The sequence below is a fragment of the Hypanus sabinus genome, chromosome X1 (assembly GCF_030144855.1).
Source record: "Hypanus sabinus isolate sHypSab1 chromosome X1, sHypSab1.hap1, whole genome shotgun sequence".
Classification (NCBI taxonomy): domain Eukaryota; kingdom Metazoa; phylum Chordata; class Chondrichthyes; order Myliobatiformes; family Dasyatidae; genus Hypanus; species Hypanus sabinus.
This window is the reverse complement of record NC_082738.1, coordinates 13,388,831-13,414,835: the sequence shown is the minus strand read 5'-3', so window position 1 is coordinate 13,414,835 and position 26,005 is coordinate 13,388,831. Positions and strand designations below refer to the sequence as shown.

The following is a 26,005-nucleotide window of genomic DNA, read 5'->3' as shown; positions in this document are numbered from 1 at the left end:
CCCCACCCCCTCCTTTTTTCCAAAACCTGGTTATTGCCTAGTTGAAATATTCCACAAATTTTCTTTTTTTTAAAGTTCTGTCCATGAGTTTCCAGGTTTTAATTTAGTCTAGTTGAATTTGTGAATAGTTTCTGCAGTACCAAAATTGCTTGCTTTGCTGATCATCTTATAACATTGGAGTGAGCCTTGCCACTTTACCTGAATTGGAAAACAATTCGACAAACAAAAATGCATTACAAGTCAGTCAGTGTTTGAGTGATAGGAAGAAGACCAGTTAACATTCAGTTGTGCCTTGCTCTTTGACACTAGGTCTGTGTTTGAATTGTGACTTTACTCTGCTTTTTTTGTTTTCTGTGGAGATGTTCCTGGGTTAATTTTTTTTATTAGCTATTTCCAGGCACAGTTTACACAGGGAAGTGACTGTCTTTTAAAAGTGACTTCAACAACAAAGACTTGCTTCACTTTCATGATAGTGATCAGTCAGTAGCCTAGGTTTTTAAGAAGTTCTTACTACAGTTTTCCCTTTACAATTTATTACCATCTGCACTGCCAGTGCTTGGAATCCACCATCACCACTCCCCTCAATCAGTGATTTACAATCCTTCAGTCTTAGTTTCATTCCTGTTCTGGTTTTTACTTTTGCCTTTCTCAAAGGTGTGGATTTGACAGATGTGGTGGGAGTTTTGTATTGTGTTCATATTTCATTACATAAGGCTGTAAACTGCATGTGAGTTTTTTTTAAGGTTGTCCACGTGCTAAGCTTCCAGTCTTAAATCATAAGTATCACAATGCAGGAAGCACCTTCCTTATAAGAACAGGTGTGGTTAGAGTGCCAGATCTAGGCAATAGATTATTGAGGATGACTTACTGGTGAGGTGTTGTTAACTGGGCTTTGAATGACTATAAAACAAATGAACTATCCTTGTATAACTTTAATTGTCGACAGAGGATTGGCTCTTTAAGGCAAGTTTAAATCTGTATTTTTCCACTTTAGAAATGTTGTTAAGCTCACTTGTCTTTAGATTGTATTGTGCCATTTGTGTAATTGATATTGTAGTGAGCACTGGAGGTTGCAGGTTCATGGAAAAACACAGTTCTGTCCAAGAAAGAATTGTGGCATTTAGTGCTGCTGGTGGCTTCTTTGTGCCTGACTTGGCCAGTGTCATTATCAGCTTGTGTGTCTTGAGGTGAAGGATAGCTATAATCACTGACCTCTTATCAAAGCCCTGGAGGTTTATGTTGAAATTTCTGCATCCGGACTCTTGCATTGTGGAAGAATAAACACTTTGTTTCTATTTCCTTAGTGTTTTGAAAAGAGGCTGGTGAAATCCTGGAGACTTGGGAGCAATAACCCTCTGCCTATGAGTCACTGAATGCAGCTATACCACTCTGAGAGACCATAACACACGGGCAGGTCCATTGTATTTAACCCATTGAGTCTGCTCTGCCATTCCATCATTGTTGACATATTTTCCATAACCTTGGACACCCTTTCTAATAAAGAACCCTCCAGTCCCACTGAAAGGTCTCTGCCCAAAGCTTCAACTGTACTCTTTTCTATAGATTCTGCTGGCCTGTTGAGTTCCTCCAGCATTTTGTGTGTGTTTGTTGCTCTGGATTTCCAGCATCTGCAGATTTTCTTTTGTTTGTAATCAAGAACCTATCAACCTCTGCTTCAAATATACCCAATGACTTTGCCTCGCAGCTGTCTGTGGCAATGAATTCCACAGATTCACCACCCTCTGGCTAAAGAAATTCCTCCTCATCTATTCTGAGCTGTGCCCTCTTGTCCTAGACTCTCACTATTGGAAACATCCTCTCCATGCCACTCTATCTAGGTCTTTCAATATTCAGTAGGTTTTAATGATATTTACCTCACTGCCCCCCCCCCCCCCAATTCTTCTAAACGCCACTTAGTACAAGCCCAGAGCCATCAGGCACTCATTCCTGGGATTGTTCTTGTGAACCTTCTCAGGACTGTACAATGCCAGTACATCCATCCTTGGATTAGGAGCCCACACTACTCATAATACTCCACACGTGGTCTGACCAATATCTTTACTTATAAAGCTTCAGCATTGCATCCTTGCTCTTGTATTCTACTACTCTGGAAATAAATGCAAACATTGCATTTGCCTGCCTTAACTACCAACTCCTCCTGCAAGTTAATGTTTAAGGAATCCTGCATGAGGACCCTTTGCACCTCCGATTCCTGAATTCGCTCCCTGTTTAGAAAGAAGTCTACACTGTTATCATACCAAAGTGCACACACTTCAATAGGTTTCAATAGGTATATTTTAATGTCAGAAATATATGCAATATGCATCCTGAAATTCATTTTCTTTGCAAACATCCACGATAACAGAAGGGTCTCAGCCCAAAATGTCGACTGTACTTTTTTTTGCATGGATGGTACCTGGCCTGCTGAGTTCCTCCAGCATTTTGTGTGTTGCTTGGATTTCCAGCATCTGCAGATTTTCTCTTGTTTGTGATTGGATAACCTCTCCAGTGTCATTTGCCAGCAGTCTGATATGTACTCTTGCCTCTTACTCTGTATGTATAAACTTGCAGCATCCTCTCTTGTATTATTGACTAGCTTACCTTCGTATTTCATCTTTAATCTTTTTTTGTTGCCTTCTATTGATTTTTCAAAAACTTTCTGATCCTCTAACTTCCCACTAATTTTTGCTATGTTATATGCCCTCTTTTGCTTTTATGCTGTCTTTGACCTTTCCCTTGTCAGCCATGGTTGCCTTATCCTGCCTTAGAATACTAATTTGAAGAACCTGGAAACTGACTCACCTGAATGAAGCAAAGAATTGCTTCGGGCTGCTCCTGGGTTGGTTTTATCCGAATATTTGTAGAGCTAAGAATAGATTGCTCAGGGTGTGGTAGGGCAGGGAAGACGAGGCATTTTATTTTTCATGGTTTTAAAATCTCTCCAGAGTTTTCATTGGAATCCAGGTTGGTGGACTGAGCTCCCTTCCATCAAATTTCCCCATGCACTGACTCCCTCCTTTTTCCACCCTGTCCCATTATCTGATTTCAAGTGTTTTGTATTTGCAGGTGGAGACTTGCATTTTATTTCTATATATTCTTCTATGGAGTGAGATTTCTATGGAAGGTAAGTGTTTGTTGGTGTGTGTGTGTTGGTTGGTATATCTGATGCAGCCCTCTCCCAAAGAGTAGCATAATTATGAATTTTTAGGTGGGATGGATAAGGGTCTTTCCAGGAACCTGAAGTATAATGATCAAATGTGCAAAATAGATAGCAGCCTATAATAAGTGCCATTAATGGTGCTCTTTTACTTCAGTGTAAACCTACTTCACTTTGTATTGACCTGTATTTGCAGTGCAGAAACAAGGTTGGGGTGGGGAGGGTGGTTGAGGTTTACTGTATATTAAAGTTTTTTTTTTAAAAATGCATTTATCTATCTACTTTCACTGCCCAGAAGTGCTTTACGAGTGCAATGTTGGAAATTGCAGCAACTAATTTAAGCGCAGAGTGCTTCTACAAACAGCACAACAAATGTTTGGCTGTTATTGTAGCAAGTGATGTCTTTCGGCCGATTTATCAGAACTTCCTCATTCATTAACTCGTGCCACAAGATATTGTATTTCTACTTTGAAAGGCACAGAAAGGCCTCAGCTTTACATTGGGAGCACCTGTCTAGATTTTTGTACTCTACCTTCTGGAGTGGGGCCTTAATCCATGACCTTGTGGTCTGAGTGTAGAGCTCTACCATGGAATTGGGACTCTTGTTTGTTCTCGGTGGCTATGCATAATGAACAAAGTGTGTAGAGAAACACTGAAGGCCACAGTGTTGCAGTTACAAGGACCTGTATTTGTTTACCTCTTGTGGTGACTCATGGCTTGACTTACTCCTCCTAAAGTAATTGCTTTATGCTTCCAGTGAGGTGTGTCTTTGCTGCAGGGTATTTGTTACAGTGATTCTAATGTGTAGCTGCATGACTTTGCACCTAAATGCCCCCAGATGAGGGTGGTGCAATGATCAGTGGTCTGTGGCTAGGTACTGTGACTTCCTTCCCAAGTGATTTAAGTGATTTGCTTTTACAGAAGATAATGACCTCAGTTGTGCCATATTTTCCTCTCAGCTCTTTTTTATATATACTTATTTCCTTTTTCGACTGTGCTGTAAATTCTGGGTTGAACTGACTTGGAACAGTTCTTTTCAATGCTCAAGTACATCAAGAATCCATCCAAGAGCTACCCTCCACTCCAGTATGTATTGAACCAAAAGGCGAGTGTTTGAGAATTGAAGGCATGCAGCAATATGCTGTATGCAATGCACTTGGTGTACTGCACCACTCTGGTAGTGGTGCTTTATTCCCCTCCAACTCTCACTCCAGGGTACAAAGTCTGGCTTTCAGTTTCTCTTGAACAATTGAAGTTCTGTGAATGTAGTAAATTACAGCAAATGTTGCTCACATGGGCAGCTGTTTCAAACAGGCTTCCTGCTGAGTCACATGCATACTCCTCTGCCAACTGACTTGGTATTGTAATGTTGAATGAAAAATTCCCCCAAGCGTTAACTGGAATTCTTTCTGAATACAAATCTATGTCCATCCAGTGCTATCGAACTACTCTTTTGCATAAATTAAAGGGTGCCTGACAATATGTGAAATGGCTAGTGCTGTTATGCTGAAAGCATGTGGGGATTTTGGCTAGTGGAAGTAACACTGAGGCTAACAGCCTTGCTGTTTGTGAGAGGCAGCATTTTCAGCCAAGGGCAGGTGGCAGTTTAGTTATTGTCCAAAATGTGCTGCTCTACTGTCAGCTGTGCACAAGTTTTGTCACGTTCCTGATTTGGTATTAAATTACATCCAGCGGTGTGAAAATCCTGCACTTGAACCATGGGTACAGTGCAAGCTCAACACAGGAAAATGCAGTCAAATTGAATCAGGTTTTAAAAGAGCTTACAATTGTTATGTAGGGATGACTTACAGTGGACTGAAAAGCTTAAGCATGTAGGTATTAAGAAAGGGGATGTGCTGGAGCTTTTGGAAAGCATCAAGTTGGATAAGTCGCCGGAACCAGATGAGATGTACCCTAGGCTACTGTGGGAGGCGAGGGAGGAGATTGTTGAGCCTGTGGCGATGATCTTTGCATCATCAATGTGGACAGGAGAGGTTCCGGAGGATTGGAGTGTTGCAGGTGTTGTTCCCTTATTCAAGACAGGGAGTAGAGATAGCCTAGGAAATCTTACTTCAATGGTTGGTAAGTTGATGGAGAAGATCCTGAGAGGTAGGATTTATGAACATTTGGAGAGGCATAATATGATTAGGAATAGTCAGCATGGCTTTGTAAAGGGCAGGTCATGCCTTACAAGCCTGATTGAATTTTTTGAGGGTGTGACTAAACACATTGATGAAGGAAAAGCAGTGGATGTAGTGTATATGGATTTCAGCAAGGCATTTGACAAGATACCCCATGCAAGGCTTATTGAGAAAGTAAGGAGATGTGGGATCCAAGGGGACATTGCTTTGTGGATCCAGAACTGGCTTGCCCACAGAAGGCAAAGAGTGGTTGTAGACGGGTCATATTATGCATGGAGGTTGGTGACCAGTGGTGTTCCTCAGGTATCTGTTCTGGGACCCTTTTTCTTTGTGATGTTTATAAGTGACCTGGATGAGGAAGTGGAGGGATGGGTTAGTAAATTTGCTGATGACAAAGGTTGGGGGTGTTGTGGATGGTGTGGAGGGCTGTCAGAGGTTACAACGGGACATTGATAGGATGCAAAACTGGGCTGAGAAGTGGCAGATGGAGTTCAACCCAGATAAGTGTGAGGTGGTTCATTTTGGTAGGTCAAATATGATGGCAGAATATAGTATTAATGGTAAGACTCTTGGCAGTGTGGAGGATCAGAGGGATCTTTGGGTCCATGTCCACAGGATGCTCAAAGCTACTGCGCAGATAGACTCTGTGGTTAAGAATGTGTATGGTGTATTGGCCTTCATCAATTTTGGGATTGAGTTTAGGAGCTGAGAGGTAATGTTGCAACTATATAGGACCCTGGTCAGACCCCTCTTGGAGTACTGTGCTCAGTTCTGGTCTCCTCACCACAGGAAGGATGTGGAAACCATAGAAATGGTGCAGAGGAGATTTACAAGGATGTTGCCTGGATTGGGGAGCATGCCTTATGAGAATAGGTTGAGTGAACTCAGCCTCTTCTCCTTGGCACGAAGGAGGATGAGAAGTGACCTGATAGAGGTGTACAAGATGATGAGAGGCATTGATCGTATGGATAGTCAGAGGCTTTTTCCCCGAGCTGAAATGGTTTCCACAAGAAGATACAGGTTTAAGGTGCTGGGGAGTAGATACAGAGGAGATGTCGAGTAATTTTTTTTACTCGGAGTGGTGAGTGCGTGGAATGGGCTGCCGTTGACGGTGGTGGAGGCAGAAACGATGGTCTTTTAAGAGACTTTTGGGTGGATACATGAGCTTAGAAAAATAGTGCTATGGGTAACTCTAGGTAGTTCTAAGGTAAGGACACGTTCAGCACAGCTTTGGCTGGCTGGTGGCGCAATGGCATCAGCGCTGGACACCAGAGCAAAGAGTCCTGAGTTCGAATCCAAGTCGGGCCACCCCTGAGCATGCTCTCCATCCATGCAGTGTTGAGCGTTGAGCTATCCTCTCGGCCTTGTAAAGGATAAATTTTTTAAAAAGGGTCGAGTCAGGAATGTTCATATCGTGACTCAGTTAATCTGAAAGGAGACAAATCCTGACACCACGTACCAGACAAGAATGGCTGACTGGTGTGACACACTTTTTAAAAAAAAAAGCGGCACAGCTTTGTGGACTGAAGGGCCTGTATTGTGCAGTAGGTTTTTTATGTTTCTAAAGTTATCTACTAGAGTATCAAAGTTCCAAGGTTTTAATTCTTGGAAATCTAAGAAGCTGTTAGAACACTGTCTTTCTATTAGCACTTCTCTTGGCCACCACCAAATTCAATATCTCAAAATATTCAAAGTACATTTATTATCAAAGAATGTATAAATTATACAACCTTGAGATTTGTTTGCTTACAGACAGCCACAAAGCAAGAAATCCGAAATAATCTAATTTCTATGTTCTATTTAAAAAAGATAGATGTACCATAGATCCCGGACTACAGAGCACACCTGATTAAAAGCCGCACGCTCTAATTTTAGAAAGAAAATCAACTTTGTACTTGTACAAGCCGCACCGGATTTTAAGCCGCAGGTGTCCCACGTTGTAATATGAGATATTTACACAGAAAGATATTACACGTGAGGATTTTTTAACTTTTAATTAAATCCGTATGGTAACATAAACAAATACATATTGCAAATGCTTTTTTTCAAACAGTGCCTGTAACACAGCTACTTTTAAATATACATACGTATCGGTAACACACAAATTACGTTGCGTGTACTTTTTTACTGAACAGTGCACGAACAACATTCCAATATCTCCTAACGACTGGTAAAAAATATATATACTGCAGCCTACCAGGAAAAGTTATTGATCGCCTTTAACTTAAAAGCTGCATCATATGCTTTTCTTCGAGTGTTTTCCATGTTGATGAGGGTGAGTACAAATGACTGATTTACAATAATTTAATTGTGAAAGTGCGCTTGATTTATTGTACAATTTCATTGGACCTCTGTGAACTACTCATCAATTTTATTGGTCTTGCTATGATCCCAGCCCCCTCCTTTGTGAGAATCGCAAGAGCACCCGTCGAAGGGGGGGGGGGGGGTCAGTAGACCCCATAGGAGAGAGAGAGGGAAACGTGCCAAATTGCACGTCCCACCCGGGACGACAGCGACTATTGTCTCATCAAGACCACGTGAATAGCCCTTGGGCAAGGTGGACTGGTTGAGAGAGAGATTGCATCATCCCAACCTGATTGACTCCTGCGACCCCGTGAGGAAGTATAAAGGAGAGTCTCAGGGGGACAGCTCCCTCAGACGCACCAAGAAGACACGAGAGTGTTCCCGCAGTAGCGGGAAGCCATTCTGAAGGAAGCCACGTGCGTTAGATTCCGGGATTGGAATTTGTGGCTGGAATCACAGAAAACCGCTTTTAACTAACATCGGGGAGAGGAAACCAACGCTCCCCCGATTTCACGGAAGATTCATCAAGACTCGGCAAGTTCTTTCTCTTCTCCCCCAGTCTCTCTCTCTCTCGGTCGCCCCACGTGAAACCCAGCGATTTTCAAAGGGCTGAGGCCTGCAGACTTTGAGTGACTTCTGTATTTCCAACGGACAATCTATTAACCCCTAGACAACAGCAGAGCTCACTTAATGATGAGTATTACTATACCCGCGCTTTAGATTGAGTGTTGACGATGTGCACTATCTGAATGTATGTATTAACCCTACTTTTGTGTCCCTTTATCAATAAAAACGTTTGAAAATAGTGACATCAGACTTCAACGGACCTCTCTATCTTTGCTGGTAAGTTCTTCAGTTATGGGATTCATAACAGTCTACTGTTAGGAGGCAAAATGTTTTTGGCGGCATGAAAAAAAACATGCATTAGCCGCACCGTAGTATAGGCCGCAGTTTTGCTGCAGTGTTCAAAGCGTGGGGAAAAAGTAGCGGCTTATAGTCCGGAATTTACGGTACTCCCAATGTGGAGAGAAAGAGAAAATTCAAATTGTGCAAACAATAGAAGCAAGCAACAGCATTCTGAACCAAATTAAGTCCTTGGATCAGAATCCCTGGAGTAGGCCTGAAGCCTCGGTTCAGTTCTTCATATTAGCGGGATAAATCACTGCGAAGCTTGCAGACGCAAAGCTCGGCAGCCAGGTCCCAATGAAGTGTCTCGACTCAATGTTGACTATTATTTTGCTTCTACTGATGTTGCCTGACCCACTGAGGTCCTCCTGCAGTTTGTTTCTTCACTCCAATTTTATTTAGTTCAGTTCTCTTGATATGTGGTGCTATGGAATTCATCGATTCAAACTTGTGCTCTTCATTTCAATTTGTACTCTTCAATATGATTTGGTGAATAAAATTGTGTAGTAGCCAGTTCTGTCTGCACGTAGGTCATTGTTTCTGTTTACTTCTAGCAACTCGCTGTGCACAGTACAAGGGAGATCGCAAGTTGCGCAATTTTTAAGCCATGATATTTTTGGCATTTTATCACTAATTTCTACATACTTCTGGTCTTATTTAAAATTCTGACCAATTGGTCATTGGCTGTCCATAAAGGACACACTGTTCAAGTATTAAAATATAAAATAGTTTCAAAACTATTTAATGGAATTATTGCAAGATTGAATATTTTGAATTGTTAACTGGCTGATGTTTAATTAGTTGCAGAGTTATGGTTTGTACCTCAATACTCAAAATACAGTTACAAAATTAACTGCCTCTTCTCTCTCTTCTTCTCCCCCCCCCCCCCCCCCCATTGATCTTTAATGAATGGCTTTGAACATTTATTTGCAAGATCTGAGTAAGTCTGGCATTTGTTTCGAATCCTTGTCCTTCAGAAGGTTGTGTTGAACCACATTTATTGAACTTTATGAATGTACTCCCAAAATACCGTTGGGGAGGGAGTTCCAGGGTTTAGAGCCAGCAACAGTGGAGGATATATTTCTGCATCAGTATGGTAGTAGCAACAATTTTTGTGCCCAGAATTAGAAAACTTGCAGTACCATTCACAAATAGAGGGGAAAGGAGGAAGTCGAGTGTGACTGTTTTCCAAGACAACAACACGGCTCTTTGCTTCCCATTGAAAAGTACAATGCAGGTGCCAATTTAGTTTAAACCGGATTGACCATTCGTCTGCTTTGATCTGTTGCTTTGCTGTGTTACGAACCCAGTAACTGGGTCACTTACCAGCAAAGATAGAGAGGTCCTTTGAAGTCTGGTACTATTTTTAACAGTATTTATTAGTAAAAATACACAAAAATAATATCAATGCAAACATACAGATAATATACGTCGTCAATACTAAATCTAAAAGTGCGGGTATAATAATAATCAATAAGAAATGGCTCTATCGTTTTCTGGGGATAAATGTATTGTCCGATGGAAATATAAAAGTCACTCAGTTCATTCAGGCTGCAGCCTTTTGTTGGAGAGAGAGAGATTTTTAGAAACTTGCCGGCTTTCCTTTTTATGATTTCGATCAGTCAGAAGTCTCGTTGGGGTGGCCGTTCACTTGTGGCCTCTGCTTTAGCTAAGCCGTTCTTCCATGGTGAGCCCGCCAACCCAGGCAAGGGAGGACGCACACGGGCCCCACCGGCTTTGGCTATCAAACGCTGTCACTGGATTTCCAGCGTTTCTCCTGGTGTGTCTAAAGGGGTTGTTCCCCAGACCCTCTTTTATCCTTACCCACGGGGTCTCAGATGTCAATCAGGTTGGGATGATGCAATCCCTCAACCAGCCCACTCTGGTCATCCCCGAGGGGCTTCAATGAATAGTACCGTACTCAATACACAATTCCGTCTCCAAGAGACAATAGCCATTATCAGGGGTTTTGTTTTCGCTGAGGCCAGGACACATTCCAAACCTTGTGGATTCTCTCTCATTTCCTGGGTTCCAGACCCGAATTAATAGCGATCTTGTGATTCTCAAAAAGGAGGGGGCTACTTTGTACCCCTTGGCCCCTCAGAGTTGCTGCACATTCATAACAGCTGGTTGAACTTTCTTACACAAAAGGATCCAGGGCATTGCTGGTTTTGCTTTTGGAAACTTTTAAGAACTAATCATTGTCAGATACTCCTGTTTGTTATGAAGAGACTGCTATACTATTTTAAATTTCTAACTACCAAGGCACTGCTGTAAGCCAGAGTCTAGCAGCTATAGCTGCCAGGTGTCTTGTGCTTTTGAATTTAAAAACAATATTAGTAGAAGCACCTACCCTTGCAATAGTTTTTGACCAGCATTTTATTTCCTTCTGGATTTGCCAATATTGCAGCCAGACAGCACAATTTAGTTTGCAATGTTATTGTCCATGTTCTATCTCCAGTGTAAATATTTTTGTAAAACTGCTGTAACAAGCCATCTCAAGTTTCCCACCTCAAGTCGAGTCTTGTTCATATTTAATGCTCTTCAACCTTCACTGTGGCAAGTCTGGGCAGGATGTGATTTTTAAAAAAAAAAAAAATTTTTGTTTCCGTCAAATCTGTGTGCGACATGTGGAAGTTGTCTAAGACCACAATTGTCAAATTACTTGCAATATGCTTCTTAATGTCTGTGTATCCTGCAGGGTTTATAGGAGTAGGCATCGAAATCCATCATTTATTAAGTTTGAACAGTTGGGTGGCTGCTACTTGTAATTTACTTCCCCAGTTCCCTTATTAAGTTAGTGGCTAAGCCAATGAAGGGTTGTGGTCCACAGTGCCTTTATTGTGGGCTGTGCATTGGGGTAGTAAAATATACTTTCTCTCCCCACCCTTCCACAGGGCATTGGCTTCTGCTTGGGGTCATATTTCCTTGATGGTTAGGCATTGCATCTTAATGGGGAACCACTGCCACTCAGAAACCATACGTTTTGTCTGATTTGAGACGTTGCTCTCTTTCCACACAGACAGACATACTTTATTGATCCCGAGTGAAATTGGGTTTCATTACAGCCGCACCAACCAAGAATAGTGAAGAAATATAGCAATATAAAACCATAAATAATATTAAGTAAATTATTCCAAGTGGAAATAAGTCCAGGACCAGCCTATTGGCTCAGGATGTCTGACACTCCGAGGGAGGAGTTGTAAAGTTTGATGGCCACAGGCAGGAATGACTTCCTATGATGCTCAGTGTTACATCTTGGTGGAATGAGTCTCTGGCTGAATGTACTCCTGTGCCTAACCAGTACATTATGGAGTGGATGGGAGACATTGTTCAAGATGGCATGCAACTTGGACAGCATCCTCTTTTCAGACATCACTGTCAGAGAGTCCAGTTCCACCCCCACATCACTGGCCTTACGAATGAGTTTGTTGATTCTGTTGGTGTCTGCTACCCTCAGCCTGCTGCCCCAGCACACAACAGCAAACATGATAGCACTGGTCACCACAGCCTCGTAGAACATCCTCAGCATCATCCGGCAAATGTTAAAGGTCCTCAGTCTCCTCAGGAAATAGAGACAGCTCTGACCCTTCTTGTAGACAGCCTCACTGTTCTTTGACCAGTCCAATTTATTGTCTATTCGTATCCCCAGGTATCTGTAATCCTCCAGCATGTTCACACTGACCCCTTGGATGGAAACAGGGGTCACCGGTGCCTTAGCCCTCCTCAGGTCCACCACCAGCTCCTTAATCTTTTTCACATTAAGCTGCAGATTATTCTGCTCACACCATGTGACAAAATTTCCCACCATAGCCCTGTACTCAGCCTCATCTCCCCTGCTGATGCATCCAACTATGGCAGAGTCATCAGAAAACTTCTGAAGATGGCAAGACTTTGTGTTGTAGTTGAAGTCCGAGGTGTAGATGGTGAAGAGAAAGGGAGACAGGACAGTCCTCTGTGGAGCCCCAGTGCTGCTGACCACTCTGTCTGACACACAGTGTTGCAAGTGCACGTACTGTGGTCTGCCAGTCAGGTAATCAATAATCAATGACACCAGGGAAGCATCCACCTGCATCACTGTCAGCTTCTCACCCAGCAGAGCAGGGCGGAAGGCTCGACTCACCCATCAGCGGGAACATGCTTCCTGCCGCCAGTGTGTCCAATCCCTTAATAATCTTATGTCTCAATCAGATCCCCTCTCATCCTTCTAAATTCCAGTGTATACAAGCCCATTCGCTCCAATCTTTCAACATATGACAGTCCCGACATTCCGGGAGTTAACCTTGTGAACCTACGCTGCACTCCCTCAATAGCAAGAATGTCCTTCCTCAAATTTGGAGACCAAAACTGCACACAATACTCCAGGTGGAGTCTCACTAGGGCCTTGTACAGCTGCAGAAGGACCTCTTTACTCCTATACTCAATTCCTCTTGTTATAAAAGCCAGCATGCCATTAGCTTTCTTCACTGCCTGCTGTACCTGCATGCTTGCTTTCATTGACTGATGTACAAGAACACCAAGATCTCGTTGTACTTCCCCTTTTCCTAACTTGACTCCATTTGGATAGTAATCTGCCTTCCTGTTCTTGCCATCAAAGTGGATAACCTCACATTTATCCACATTAAACTGCATCTGCCATACATTTGCCCACTCGCCCAACCTGTCCAAGTCACCCTGCATTCTCATAACATCCTCCTGACATTTCACACTGCCACCCAGCTTTGTGTCATCAGCAAATTTGCTAATGTTACTTTTAATCCCTTCATCTAAATCATTAATGTATATTGTAAACAGCTGCGGTCCCAGCACCGAACCTTACGGTACCCCACTGGTCACAGCCTGCCATTCCGAAAGGGACCCGTTAATCATTACTCTTTGTTTCCTGTCAGCCAGCCAATTTTCAATCCTTGTCAGTACTCTGCCCCCAATACCATGTGCCCTAATTTTGCCCACTAATCTCCTATGTGGGACCTTATCAAAAGCTTTCTGGAAGTCCAGGTACACTACATCCACTGGCTCTCCTTTGTCCATTTTCATAGTTACATCCTCAAAAAAAAAACTCCAGAAGATTAGTCAAGCATGATTTTCCCTTCACAAATCCATGCTGACTCGGACTGATCCTTCTACTGCTATCCAAATGTGTCGTAATTTCTTCTTTTATAATTGACTCCAGCATCTTTCCCACCACTGACGTCAGACTAACTGGTGTATAATTCCCTGTTCTCTCTCTCCCTCCTTTCTTGAAAAGTGGGACAACATTAGCCACCCTCCAATCAGCAGGAACTGTTCCTGAATCTATAGAACATTGGAAAATGATTACCGATGTGTCCACTGTTTCTAGAGCCACCTCTTTAAGTACCCTGGGATGCAGACCAGCCTTCAGACTCAACAGTCTATCCAACACCGTTTCTTGCCTAATATAAATTTCCTTCAGTTCATCCTTTACCCTAGTTCCTTTGGCCACTATTACATCTGGAAGATTGTTTGTGTCTTCCCTAGTGAAGACAGATCCAAAGTACCTGTTCAACTCATCTGCCATTTCCTTGTTCCCCATAATAAATTCACCCGTTTCTGTCTTCAATGGCCCAATTTTGGTCTTAACTATTTTTTTGCTATTCACAAACCTAAAGAAGCTTTTACTATCCTCTCCTTTATATTCTTGGCTAGTTTACCTTCGTACCTCATTTTTTTTCTTGGCGTATTGCCTTTTTTGTTATCTTCTGTTGCTCTTTAAAAGCTTCCCAGTCCTCAGGTTTCCCGCTCATCTTTGTTATACTTCTCTTTTATTTTTATACTGCCCTTTACTTCCCTCGTCAGCCACGGCCACCCCTTACTCCCCTTAGGATCTTTCTTCCTCTTTGGAATGAACCTTTCCTGCACCTTCTGCATTATTCCCAGAAATACCTGCCATTTTTGTTCCACTGTCTTCCCTGCTAGGGTATTGTTCCATTGAACTTTGGCCAGCTCCTCCCTCATAGCTCCATAGTTCCCTTTGTTCAACTGTAATACTGACACATCCGATTTTCCCTTCTCCTTCTCAAATTGTAGGTTAAAACATATCATATTATGGTCACTACCTCCTAATGGTTCCTTTACCTCGAGGTCCCTGATCAAATCCGGTTCATTGCCCAACACTAAATCTAGAATTGCCTTCTCCCTGGTAGGCTCCAGTACAAGCTGTTCTAAGAATCCATCTCGGAGGCACTCCACAAACTCCCTTTCTTGGGGTCCAGTACCATTCTGATTCTCCCAGTCTACCTGCATGTTGAAATCCCCCATGACAACTGTATCATTACCTTTGCGACATGCCAATTTTAACTCTTCATTCAACTTACACCCTATATCCAGACTGTTGTTTGGGGGCCTGTAGATAACTCCCAATAGGGTCTTTCTACCCTTAGAATTTCTCAGTTCTATCCATACTGACTCTACATCCCCTGATTCTATGCCCCCCTTGCAAGGGACTGAATATCATTCCTCACCAACAGAGCCACCCCACCCCCTCTGCCAGTCAGTCTGTCCTTTCGATAAGATGTATAACTTGAATATTCATTTCTCAGGCCCTGTCTGTTTGAAGCCGTGTCTCTGTTATTCCCACAACATTGTACTTGCTAATTTCCACTGAGCCTCAAGCTCTTCTACTTGTACTTCGTGCATTCATATATAATACTTTTAATTCAGTACTGCCCTCTCCTTTCATATCAATTCCTATTTCATTTGGCCATACTGTATGATCTCTTCTTGAGCTTTCTACTCCATTGATCCTGTTGTCCTTTTTAACTTATTTTCACTTTCCCTTTAACTCCATCCTTATATTTCCAGTTCATCCCCTCTCCCCCCCCCCCCCCCACTACTTAGTTTAAACACATCCGTGTTGCAGTGGCAAACCTGTCTGCCAGAATGCTGGTCCCCCGCCTATTAAGGTGCAACCCGTCCCTTTTGTACAATTCATCCCTACCCCAAAACAGATCCCAGTGGTCCAAGAATGTAAATCCTTGCTTCCTGCACCAGTTCCTCAGCCACACACTCAGATCCATTATCTCCCTGTTCCTGCCCTCTCCAGCACAAGGAACTGGAAGCAAACCAGAGATAACCACCCTGGAAGTCCTTTTCTTTTCACTGCATCTGGATTTCTTGCACAGTTACTAATCTTATTTTCAGAATGTGCTGCTGTAGTCCCTTTGTCATGTGCTCTTCATTGTTACCATTCCACACAGTGAAGTTATGTGCTAGGATGCTGATCCTCCAGGCTTTTCTTTCTCCTCCACCACCCCCCCCCCCAAAAAAATAGGACCTCTCCCAGGGAAGTGAAGCAAATTTTAATAACAAACAGATCAAGGAAACCTGGGCAACTAGTGAGTGCTTGCAATACTGTTGGCAAAGGTAAAAGTTCTGTGCTTCATGAGGAATGTTGCAGTCAGTGGAAGGAATTTCCACAGCAATAACTTAACTCTTTCTCTCCCCCCCCCCCACCCCACTAATGATCCAGAAATCCTCTTTCATAATGTAAGTTATAGTCATAGAACTGACTTTTATGGATGTTGCTGAATTTCAAACTGGGTTCCTTATTCAACTAAAACAAGGGGCTAGAAATTAGATTATGTAGCACCGTGTGTCTGTGCACCATATCATTGAATTAATGAGAAATTGAACCTGGTGGAAAATCAGGGACTTGAGCTCATCAGATTGCCAGCTGGTTGTAAGAGTGGGCTCCCTCACCTCCACCCCTCTGACTCTCAATACAGGAGCCCCTCAGGGCTGTGTATGGAGTCCCCTCCTTTTACTCCCTGTGTAGCCGTGACTGTATTACCACCAACAGCTCTAATCTGCTAATTAAATTTGCAGAGGACACTACATTGATTGGCCTCATCTCAAACAATAACAAGGTTGCCTACAGGGAAGAAGTCATTACCCTGACACAGTGGTGACAAGAAAACAACCTGTCCCTCAATGTTGCAAAAACAAAGGAGCTGGTTGTGGATTGCAGGAGGAATGGAGATGGGCTCACCCCTATTGACATCAATGGATCTGGAGTTGAGAGGGTGAACAGCTTTAAGTTCCTTGGCATCCACATCACCGGGGACCACACGTGGTCTGTACACACCGGCTGTGTGGTGAAAAAGGCACAACAGTGCCTCTTTCACCTCAGACAGTTGAGGAAGTTTGGTATGGACCCCAAATCTTAAGAACTTTCTACAGGGGCACAATTGAGAGCATCCTGACTGGCTGCATCACTGTCTAGAATGGGAACTGGACCTCCCTTAATCGCAAGACTCTGCAGAGAGTGGTGTGGACCGCCCAGTGCATCTGTAAATGTGAACTTCCCACTATTCAGGATATTTACAAAGATGTGTGTAAAAAGGGCCTGTTGGATCATTGGGGACCTGAGCCACCCCAACCGCAATCTATTCCAGCTGCTACCATAAAAGCCAGGACCAACAGGCTCCAGGACAGCTTCTTCCACCAGGTCATCAGACTGATTAACTCATGCCGATTTGAGTGTACTCTATATTACTTTGACTGTTCTACTTACAAACCCCATTTCCAGAAAAGTTGGGATATTTTCCAAAATGCAATAAAAACAAAAATCTGTGATATGTTAATTCATGTGAACCTTTATTTAACTGACAAAAGTACAAAGAAAAGATTTTCAATAGTTTTACTGACCAACTTAATTGTATTTTGTAAAAATATACAAGTTTAGAATTTGATGTCTGCAACACACTCAACAAAAGTTGGGACAGAGGCATGTTTACCATTGTGTTACATCACCTTTCCTTTTAATACCACTTTATAATCATTTTGGAACTGAGGATACTAATTGTAGTAGATTTGCAATTGGAAATTTTGCCCATTCTTGCTTGATATAAGACTTAACTGCTCAACAGTCCGTAGTCTCCGTTGTCTGATTCTCCTCTTCATGATGCACCATACATTTTCAATAAGAGATAGATCTGGACTGCAGCAGGCCAGTCAAGCACATGTACTGTGTCTACAAAGTCACGCTGTTGTAGCCTGCAGAATGTGGTCTGGCATTGTCCTGCTGAAATAAGCATGGACGTCCCGGGAAGAGACGTCGCCTTGATGGCAACATATGTCTCTCTAAAATCCTAATGTACGCCTCAGAGACAATGGTACCTTCACATACATGCAACTCACCCATGCTGTGGGCACTGATGCACCCACGTACTATCACAGATGCTGGCTTTTGCACCTTTCACTGATAACAATCAGGATGGTCATTTTCATTTTTGGCACAGAGAACTCGGCGCCCATTTTTCCGAAAACTAGTTGAAATGTGGACTCATCTGACCACAACGCACGGTTCCACAGTCTTTCAGTCCATCTGAGATGAGCTGAAACTCGCCAGCGTTTCTGCATAGTTGATGTATGGCTTCCTCCTTGCATAATACAGTTTCAAGTTGCATTTCTGGATGCTGCGATAGACTGTGTTAAGTGACAATGGTTTTGCGAAGTACTCCCGAGCCCAGGTGGCTATAATTGTCTCAGTAGCATGACGGTTTCTTAGGCAGTGCTGCCTGAGGGTTAGAAGATCACGCACATTCAACAGTGGTTTCCGACCTTGCCCTTTACACACTGAGATGTCTCTGAATTCTCTGAATCTTTTCACAATATTATGTACTGTAGATGTTGAAAGACCTAAATTCTCTGCAGTCTTGCATTGGGAAATGCTCTTTTTGAACTGACTAACAATTATCTCACGAATTTTGGCACAAAGGGGTGAGCCACGACCCATCCTTGCTTGCAAAGACTGAGCCTTTGATGGATGCTACTTTTATACCCAGTCATGATACCTCACCTGCTACCAATTAGCCTGCTTAATGTGGAGTCTTCCAAACTGGTGTTACTTGAATATTCTGTGCACTTTTCAATCTTATTTTAACTTTTGTTGAGTGTGTTGCAGCCATCAAATTCTAAATTTGTGTATATTTACAAAATACAATTAAGTTGGCCAGTAGAACTATTGAAAATCTTTTCTTTGTACTTTTGTCAGTTAAATAAAGGTTCGCATGAATTAACATAGCACAGATTTTTGTTTTATTGCATTTTGGAAAATATCCCAACTTTTCTGGAAATGGGGTTTGTATTATAAATTACTGTGATTGCACATTTAATTGGAGATGTAAAGATTTTTACCCATGTATGTGAAGAATGTAAGAAATAAAGTAAATTCGATTCAATCAAGCCTGTGCTGCTTTTTTTTTGGTTTGTTTTCCTTTCAGTTCCTTGGTGTGGTTGATACGTCAGTGCATGGAGAGCCATTGCTGGTGTCTGACTGCCTGGTAGTCTCTTGCAAAATTTAATTCCATACATGCACTACTCCAGCTGTCCACCTTCCTCTTGTGAAGAAGCAGACTCTTGCAACATTCAAGGTCTGCATCAGTGTTCTTTAAAAATAAGTCAAAAAAGGATGCTGGAAATGGGCAGTATCTACGGAGAGAGGAACAAAGTTAATGTTTAAACTCAATGAAATTCCCAATGTTAATATCAGTGTTGCTTTTTATCTCTGATTTCTAGGAAGTCAGAATCTGGTTTGGTATCACCAGTGTATGTTGTGAAATTTGTTAACATTGGTAGCAGTGCAATGCAATCCAAAATAAATATAGGAAAACTGAATTACAGTAAGTGTGTATATTAAATAGCTAATTAAGATAAGTTGTGCAAAGAAACAGACTTTAAAAATATATAGTGTTTACAGGTTCCAATATCTATTTAGAAATTGTATGGCAGAGGGGAAGAAGCTGTTCCTGAATGGTTGAGTGTGCTTTTGGGCTTCTCTACCTACTTCCTGATGGTAACAGTGAGAATATGGAATGTCCTGGATAGCGGAGGCCCTTGATGATAGAAGCTGCTTTTGAGACACTGCTCCTTGAAGATGTCTTGGGTACTATGGAGGCTAGTACTCAAGATGCAACTCTACAGCTTTTGGTTCTGTGCAACTTGTTAGAATGCTCTCCACAGTATACCTATAAAAACTTTCGAGTGTTTTGGGTGATGAACCAAATCTCCTCAAACTTCTAATGAAATGTAGCTGGTCTTGCCCCTTTATAGTTGCATTGATATGTTGGGACTAAGTTAAATCCTCAGAGATCTTGACACCCAGGAATTTGAAATTGCTCACTCTCTCTACCTCTGATCCTGCTGAGGATTGTTTTGTGTTCCCTTGTCTTGCCCTTCCTGAAGTCCACAATCAGCTCTTTGGTCTTACTGACGTTAAGTGCCAGGTTGTTACTGTGACACCACTCCACTAGTTGGTATATCTCGCTCCTGTACACCCTCTTGTCACCACCTGAGATTCTACCAACATTGGTTGTATCGTCAGCAAATTTACAGATGGTATTTGAGCTATGCCTAGCCACACAGTCATGTGTATAGAGAGAGTAGAGCAGTGGGCTAAGCACACACCCCTGAGGTGTGCCAGTGTTGATAATCAGCAAGGAGGATATGTTATCACCAATGCACACAAACTGTGGTCTTCTGGTTAGGAAGTCAAGGATCCAATTGATTGTCAGCAAGGTGGAGATGTTATTACCCTTAATATCCAAATGCATTAGTTTACTCTTAGCTTGTGGAATCTGTTACTGTGAACTCTCCTTTAGTAGATTTCTTTGTGTAATACACCATACAGTCTCCTCTTCAGGTTTCTCCACCAGCCTGCAATTCTTGTTCAGCCAGTGAAAATGTAGAAAATGAATGGAGAATCAAGCAGTTCGGCCCCTCAGTTTCTCCCTTCAGTGATGGGGGAAGTACCAGTTTAGTAGAAAGGAAAGCAACATTCATAGAAAGGTGAAACAAAAGCATTGCTGGAAATGGTGATCGGGTCTGGCAGCATCTGTAGAAGGAGAAATAGTGACCTTTTATGTCAAAGACCTGAATTCTGTTTGTCTTCACAGATGTTGCCCAACTCAAGTATTTTTAACATATTTGGTTTTTATTTCTGATTTCCAGTATTTTTTTTGGTGGCGGTATAGAGATCAGAAAACTTTCAGGATGTTCAAAATGGCTCACCATCTGCTGATTCGAGGTTTTCTACATTTGTTGTCTACATACCTTATTTACTTCATTGCCCCTGTTTTAGTGTATTTACTTTTTCTGTCTAGATTTCTTAACTTTGGGTCTGTGGCCAAGATGAAAATGCTGTACAAATTGAAATTAAAATGCAAAGACAAACCATTGGCCAACTCCAATAGGAGATGCTATCCAGGAAGCAGTAAATTGAAATAAGTCCCAATGCATTGGTTCTGGCAGTGAGTATTGTACCCTTGCTTTAATGCACAATCTAATTACAATGTATGCAAGAGATGCCTTGCGTTTGTGTTCAACTTTGATTTTTTTTTTAGAATATTCTTGCTGCCTGTGCCTTGCTCCTTCTACCATCAAGCTTGGTATGGTATCTTGTCTTTGAGGATGTTCATGTTGGTTCTTTCTCTGCAAGTTTTCTCTTCACCCACGCAAAAGGGTATAATTCCACAAGTATTGTGCATCCTTCAATGCACTGTCCAAGTGGCACTCAAATTTGACCCTGGTGCTGTTGCCAGGTTAACAGAAGCCCAGGAGAAGGCACAGCCTGCAGTGAGACTTGGTCAACGTGCAAGCTAGGGCATTATGACTACCTGGGTGATCTAGAATGAATGAACAACTCACCATCTTCCTAGAAGCTTTCTTAGATTCTACAAGACTTGGAAGGTTGTGGGGTGGTGGGAGGAGTTAATGGATAGTTCACTTTCTGGCTTGCCACTGCAATTCTCATCCAAAACTAGGATCTGCCTGATTCTCAGTTGTTTACTGAGAATTCAGTGTAGTAGATACCTACTATTTAAGTGCCCTGCCTCCTTTATGATCCATCCCTCTTGGTGTGAAATGCAAGAGCAGCACCACCATAGAGGAAGCATTGTCCCTGGCTGTCCTAAATTGGATGTGTATTTCTTCATAGTTACTGGGTTAGAATCCAGGGGTTCCTTGACAATAACAAAGTGAAGTAAAGCATCAATATGTGAGCCATAGTGTTAGAGGAAACTATTTACTGTCCTCTTGGGGCAACTGAGGGGAACCAGTGAATGAGACCTTGCGTGTGTCACCCATGTTCCAGGAACAGAATTTAAAAGTATACTTCTAATGAGCAGTTATGGGGAGTGGAAATCCTGGCTGACCCAACTATTTGGCTCTGTCCCTGAGGCAGTGCTTATCCTGTCTGGCTGCTTTGTCTGATAATCGCTAACCACAGATTGTGCTCAGTGCTTGCCTTCCTCTGCATATCCCAGTTCTCCAGCTACTTGCTGAATGACACAGTAATGTGATTCTATGTCTTGCAAAGCAAGGGGTCTTCTGTGAACTCATCTAAACAGCTTTAGGAAGTCTGACCAACACTGGCTCTGGAAGTACAACTGTTTGTACAGGGTCTGGGAGTGATTCCTTATTCTACACTGAAGCTCAAATGTGCTTCTGACCTTTAAGTGCTGTAATGCTTTCCTAGAGCTATATCTATTAGCTCAAATTGCCACATATGTATGGAAACATGTAGTGAAATAATGTTTGTCAATGAGCAATATAGTTTGAGGATGTGCTGGGGGCATCCCCCGTGTCACCATAGGATGCCCACAACTTGCTAACGCTAACCCCTATGTCTTTGAAATCATATGACAAAGGCAGAATTGATTCAAGTCTAAGACAAAAGTTTTGTGCTTTCACTCAAGGCAAACGAGTGCTGTTCTATAAATAGCTGGCTCTGTGCCCTGTCCTGGTGTTTTTATTAGTCTGTCTCAGGTAGCCATCTTGATGAGGTTGAACTTTTTCTTCCAGTGTCTTCAGCATTAACTTTGTTCTGAGTTACAGGAACAAATAGGAATTATTTGGATCTGAGCCAATTCCATGTATTCTTTGGCTGCTCTTTATTAACAGTATTCTATTGTAAAATGGAATCAATACTATACAGGTGCACCCCCACCAGTGTTATTTCAAATAAATTTGCCGAATATCTAATGTTTGCAGGCTGGGAGAGAAGTGACAGGGAATTTCATGTGCTTTCTAACACAGTCCTCTATTAGCCCAGCAGGCATGAAACCAACATACCTGATTGAACAACTAACTTGGGCCACACTGGAGAGTAAACCTCCAGCTTTGCAAGCTATCCAGGCTAGGTGTACACTGCGTAGAGCTCTTAATCAGTTATTTTTCTTTCTGTTTGGTCCTTATCCTAGTCCCTCTGGGAATGATCTCCCAGCAACTAGAAAGGAGGGTCTATTAATCTGCTGTCAAGTCTCCAGTGGTATTTTTCCAGCTGCCATAAGTAGCTCTCATTTGTTGGGTTTGGCCAACAGTTGGGAGTTAACCCAGTGTCCCTCCCTTCCTCCTGTGGGACTCCAGCACAGTGACGTGTTTCGGTTTCTACTGGTTCTGTCACCATGGGTTTTAAACATTTGCATAGCAATAAAAAGAGAAAAGGAAAAGATTAAACAATGAACTTTATTTGTCATGCAATCATTGACACAGTGAAATGCATTGTTTACATCAATGACCAACACAGTCAGAGTAGGTGCAAGTACCTCTGTGCTTCCAGTGCCAACATCTTGTTAACCTGTAAGTCTGGAATGTGGGAGGAAACCCATGGGGTCACAGGGAGAATGTACAAACTTCTTGTAGACAGTGGCATGAACTGAACTCCAATAGCTGGTGCTGTAAAGCATTATGGTAACTGCTACACTGCCATAACCCTGGTGAGTTGCACCACCACTTGGCTGGGATTGACTTTGGTGCTGCCCATTGGTGCCACTTGTTATAAAGGTGTTTGCCTGCCAGTTACAGTCCTTGACCAAAGAGCTTCTAAGATGTTGACAGTGAATGGGCAGCCAGGTTTTGAAAAGTGGCACAGTTGCAAAGAAATCCAGCAATCAAGTTTTGCTAAACAAGCTCCCACAGTCAGCAATGAGGTAAATGAGGGTAAGTATTATCCCTTTTGAGAGATAAGTATTGGACTAGATACTTGAAAGTGCACTGGAATCTTTCTCTGCAGTCCTCAATTTAAGTTCCTCCTCTCAATGACAACAAGTCTAACACTGCTTCAGTACTGGAGTTAGTGCATCAGCATGGATTCTGTGCTATAGTGCAGCTTCAATCCATTACCATTAGACTCTGGTGAGATGGCTTTCTTTAAATAGAGTGAGGAATCTGCTCCACTGTGGGTGGTAATAAGGTCCTGGTTATGGCTGTCTTTTTCAAAATTTGTTTTCAATGAATGTGTAATACTGATGCTAGGGTTTTGGGGCTGTGCATTTTTTAGCTCAAAATTCATGTAAAGGGCTGGCTAGACAGGCTTGGGCTCTCAGTGGTATTAATTGCCCCATCCCCTTTTGTTGGGTCAGTGTTTAACTTTGGCTCTCCTAACTCAGTGGTGAATTCAATGAGGATGAGCTACTGAGTGTTGCTGGCATCTGAGTTACTGCCATAAAGAGGAATGAAAACTGCTGGGGGAACAAGAGGGCACTTGAAGAAAAGAACATTTCTAATTTTTTTTTCAATTGACCACCAGTCCATCAAATGGTCATTGCAGAACCAACCTAAGCCTCTGCTTTCTTTCAGGCTCCCTGGTTCTGGGATACGCGACATTGCTGGTACAACTACCCATATCAGGTGAGAGTTGAATAACAGAAATGCTGTCATCCAATGATAGAAATTTTCAGGCCCTGTGGCCCACCTTTGTCCATGCTAATCATGACACTATCTCTGCAAATCCTGTTTATCTCCATTAGGTCTGTAATCCTTTACATCTTTCCTATGCAAGTACCTGTCCAAAGTAAGCATCTGCTGCTACTACCCCTTCTGCCAGCTTGTCCAGTATACTCAGCACTATCTGTAGGAAAACATACCCCTAAATCTTCTTTAAATTTCTTCCCTCTCTGTAAACCTGTGCTTTCTATTGTCAAATGTATATTTGTAAATAAAGCCCTCCATTCTTGGCAACATCTTGGTGAATCTCTTTTGCAATTTCTAATGTTACCACATCCTTCCTGTAGTGTGGCAACCAGAATTGTATACAGTACTCTAAGTGCAGTTGAACCAATGTTTTATACATCTGCAACGTGATGTCCCAAGTCTTGTATGCAATGCCTAGGCCTCTTTCTATTTGCTTACTTCTAAAATTTAAAAAGAAATGTTGATTCTCTGAACAATTGTCTTTGATCAGAGCTCCTCTTTGGCTTTCGGTGTTCAATGTAATTTTTAGCAAACTTTTAATTTTTCCTTAATTCTTCTTTTTAAAATGTGTGATTAAGTCTTTGGTTTCTTGTCATAGTTAGAAGATCATTGTCACAACTGCTGTGAGCAGCTAGCAGCTGACAGTGTAAAGTGGGATAACTTTCCTCAGATAGCCCAGTTACTTTAACAGTACAGCAGATAATGATCATTCTGTTGTGCTCCAGTCCCTGAAGTTACGCCTTTTGCACAGGAATTATATTGATCAGTACTGCAGTGTCATAAGTTGATGTCACAGAAACAGAAATGACTGGTTATTATTGCCAAACAAGTTACTGATAAAACCGCACCCATTTTGTGTTAATAAGCTGAGACTAATTACTAACTTGATACTTTTTTCTTAGAAGGATTATCTTGTACTTTTTAATCTATGCACTTTTTAAAACAGTATATTTCCTGTGGGTATTCAGTTGCATGCCTCTTTACATCTGGGGACCAAGGTTGATTTCCAACTAGTTTAATGAGATGAAATGAAATGCTGGAAAATTTCAGCAAGTCAGGCAGCATGTGTGAGGAGAGAAACAACACTAATGTTACCTGTTGCTGACTTTGCTTCAGAACTCTGGCATAAGAATATGACAACCTATTAACAAAAAATAGATAACTATAATTCTTAATGCTTTCTAAGGGCAAAAGCTGTCTTGTCTATTTGCCTGTTTGATTGCATTATTGTCCGAATGAATCTTTTGTATATCCTTCTTGTATGGATCAATTGGTACTCAAATACAGTTGCTGTTACCTATCCATCAGTCAAACTGCTTTTGACTACTTTTTGTTTGTGACTGAGAGAGGGAAAGAATGAGGTCGGGGCAAAACAGCAAATTCTGAAGTCAATTTTAATGGCTGTTACATAGTCTACCAGATGTTTAATGAGAAACAGGCACACTGTGCTGTAATTGAGAGACAATTCAACCCAAAAAGTCTGTTTCCCCTGTATAAAAAGGTGGTTTAATCTCTCCCAATTTGTCACTTGATAGCAAAAACCTCAGTTTGTATATTTAAAACATTGGTATTCAAGCTGTCCATATTTTAAATTTTAAAAGTCCTTTTGTTCAACAGTGTGAAATATGATCAATATTTCAGTCCTAATCTGGCTCAATGCATATAGCAGAACTATCAGTTGCATTTTGTTGAGAACAATGTTGGCTTTTTTTTATATAAAGCAAAAGCTAAATATAATGCATTCAACCATGTGTTTTCATAGCTCTCGTTAGCTTGTAATATTTGT

At 41.9% G+C, this 26,005-nt stretch overlaps 1 protein-coding gene across 2 annotated transcripts in view; it reads left to right on the top strand.

The window, feature by feature from the left end:
- The window catches only part of cers5 (ceramide synthase 5), a 123,442-nt gene that overhangs the window by 57,886 nt on the left and 39,551 nt on the right, over positions 1 to 26,005 (top strand). Inside the window, exons 4-5 of one of the 2 annotated variants that reach the window (XM_059955824.1) lie at positions 3,067 to 3,124; positions 24,106 to 24,156. In XM_059955824.1, the coding sequence (XP_059811807.1) occupies positions 3,067 to 3,124; positions 24,106 to 24,156 (109 nt within the window). The remainder of the gene's footprint in view (positions 1 to 3,066; positions 3,125 to 24,105; positions 24,157 to 26,005) is intronic. The other variant, XM_059955825.1, reaches the window with a different exon arrangement.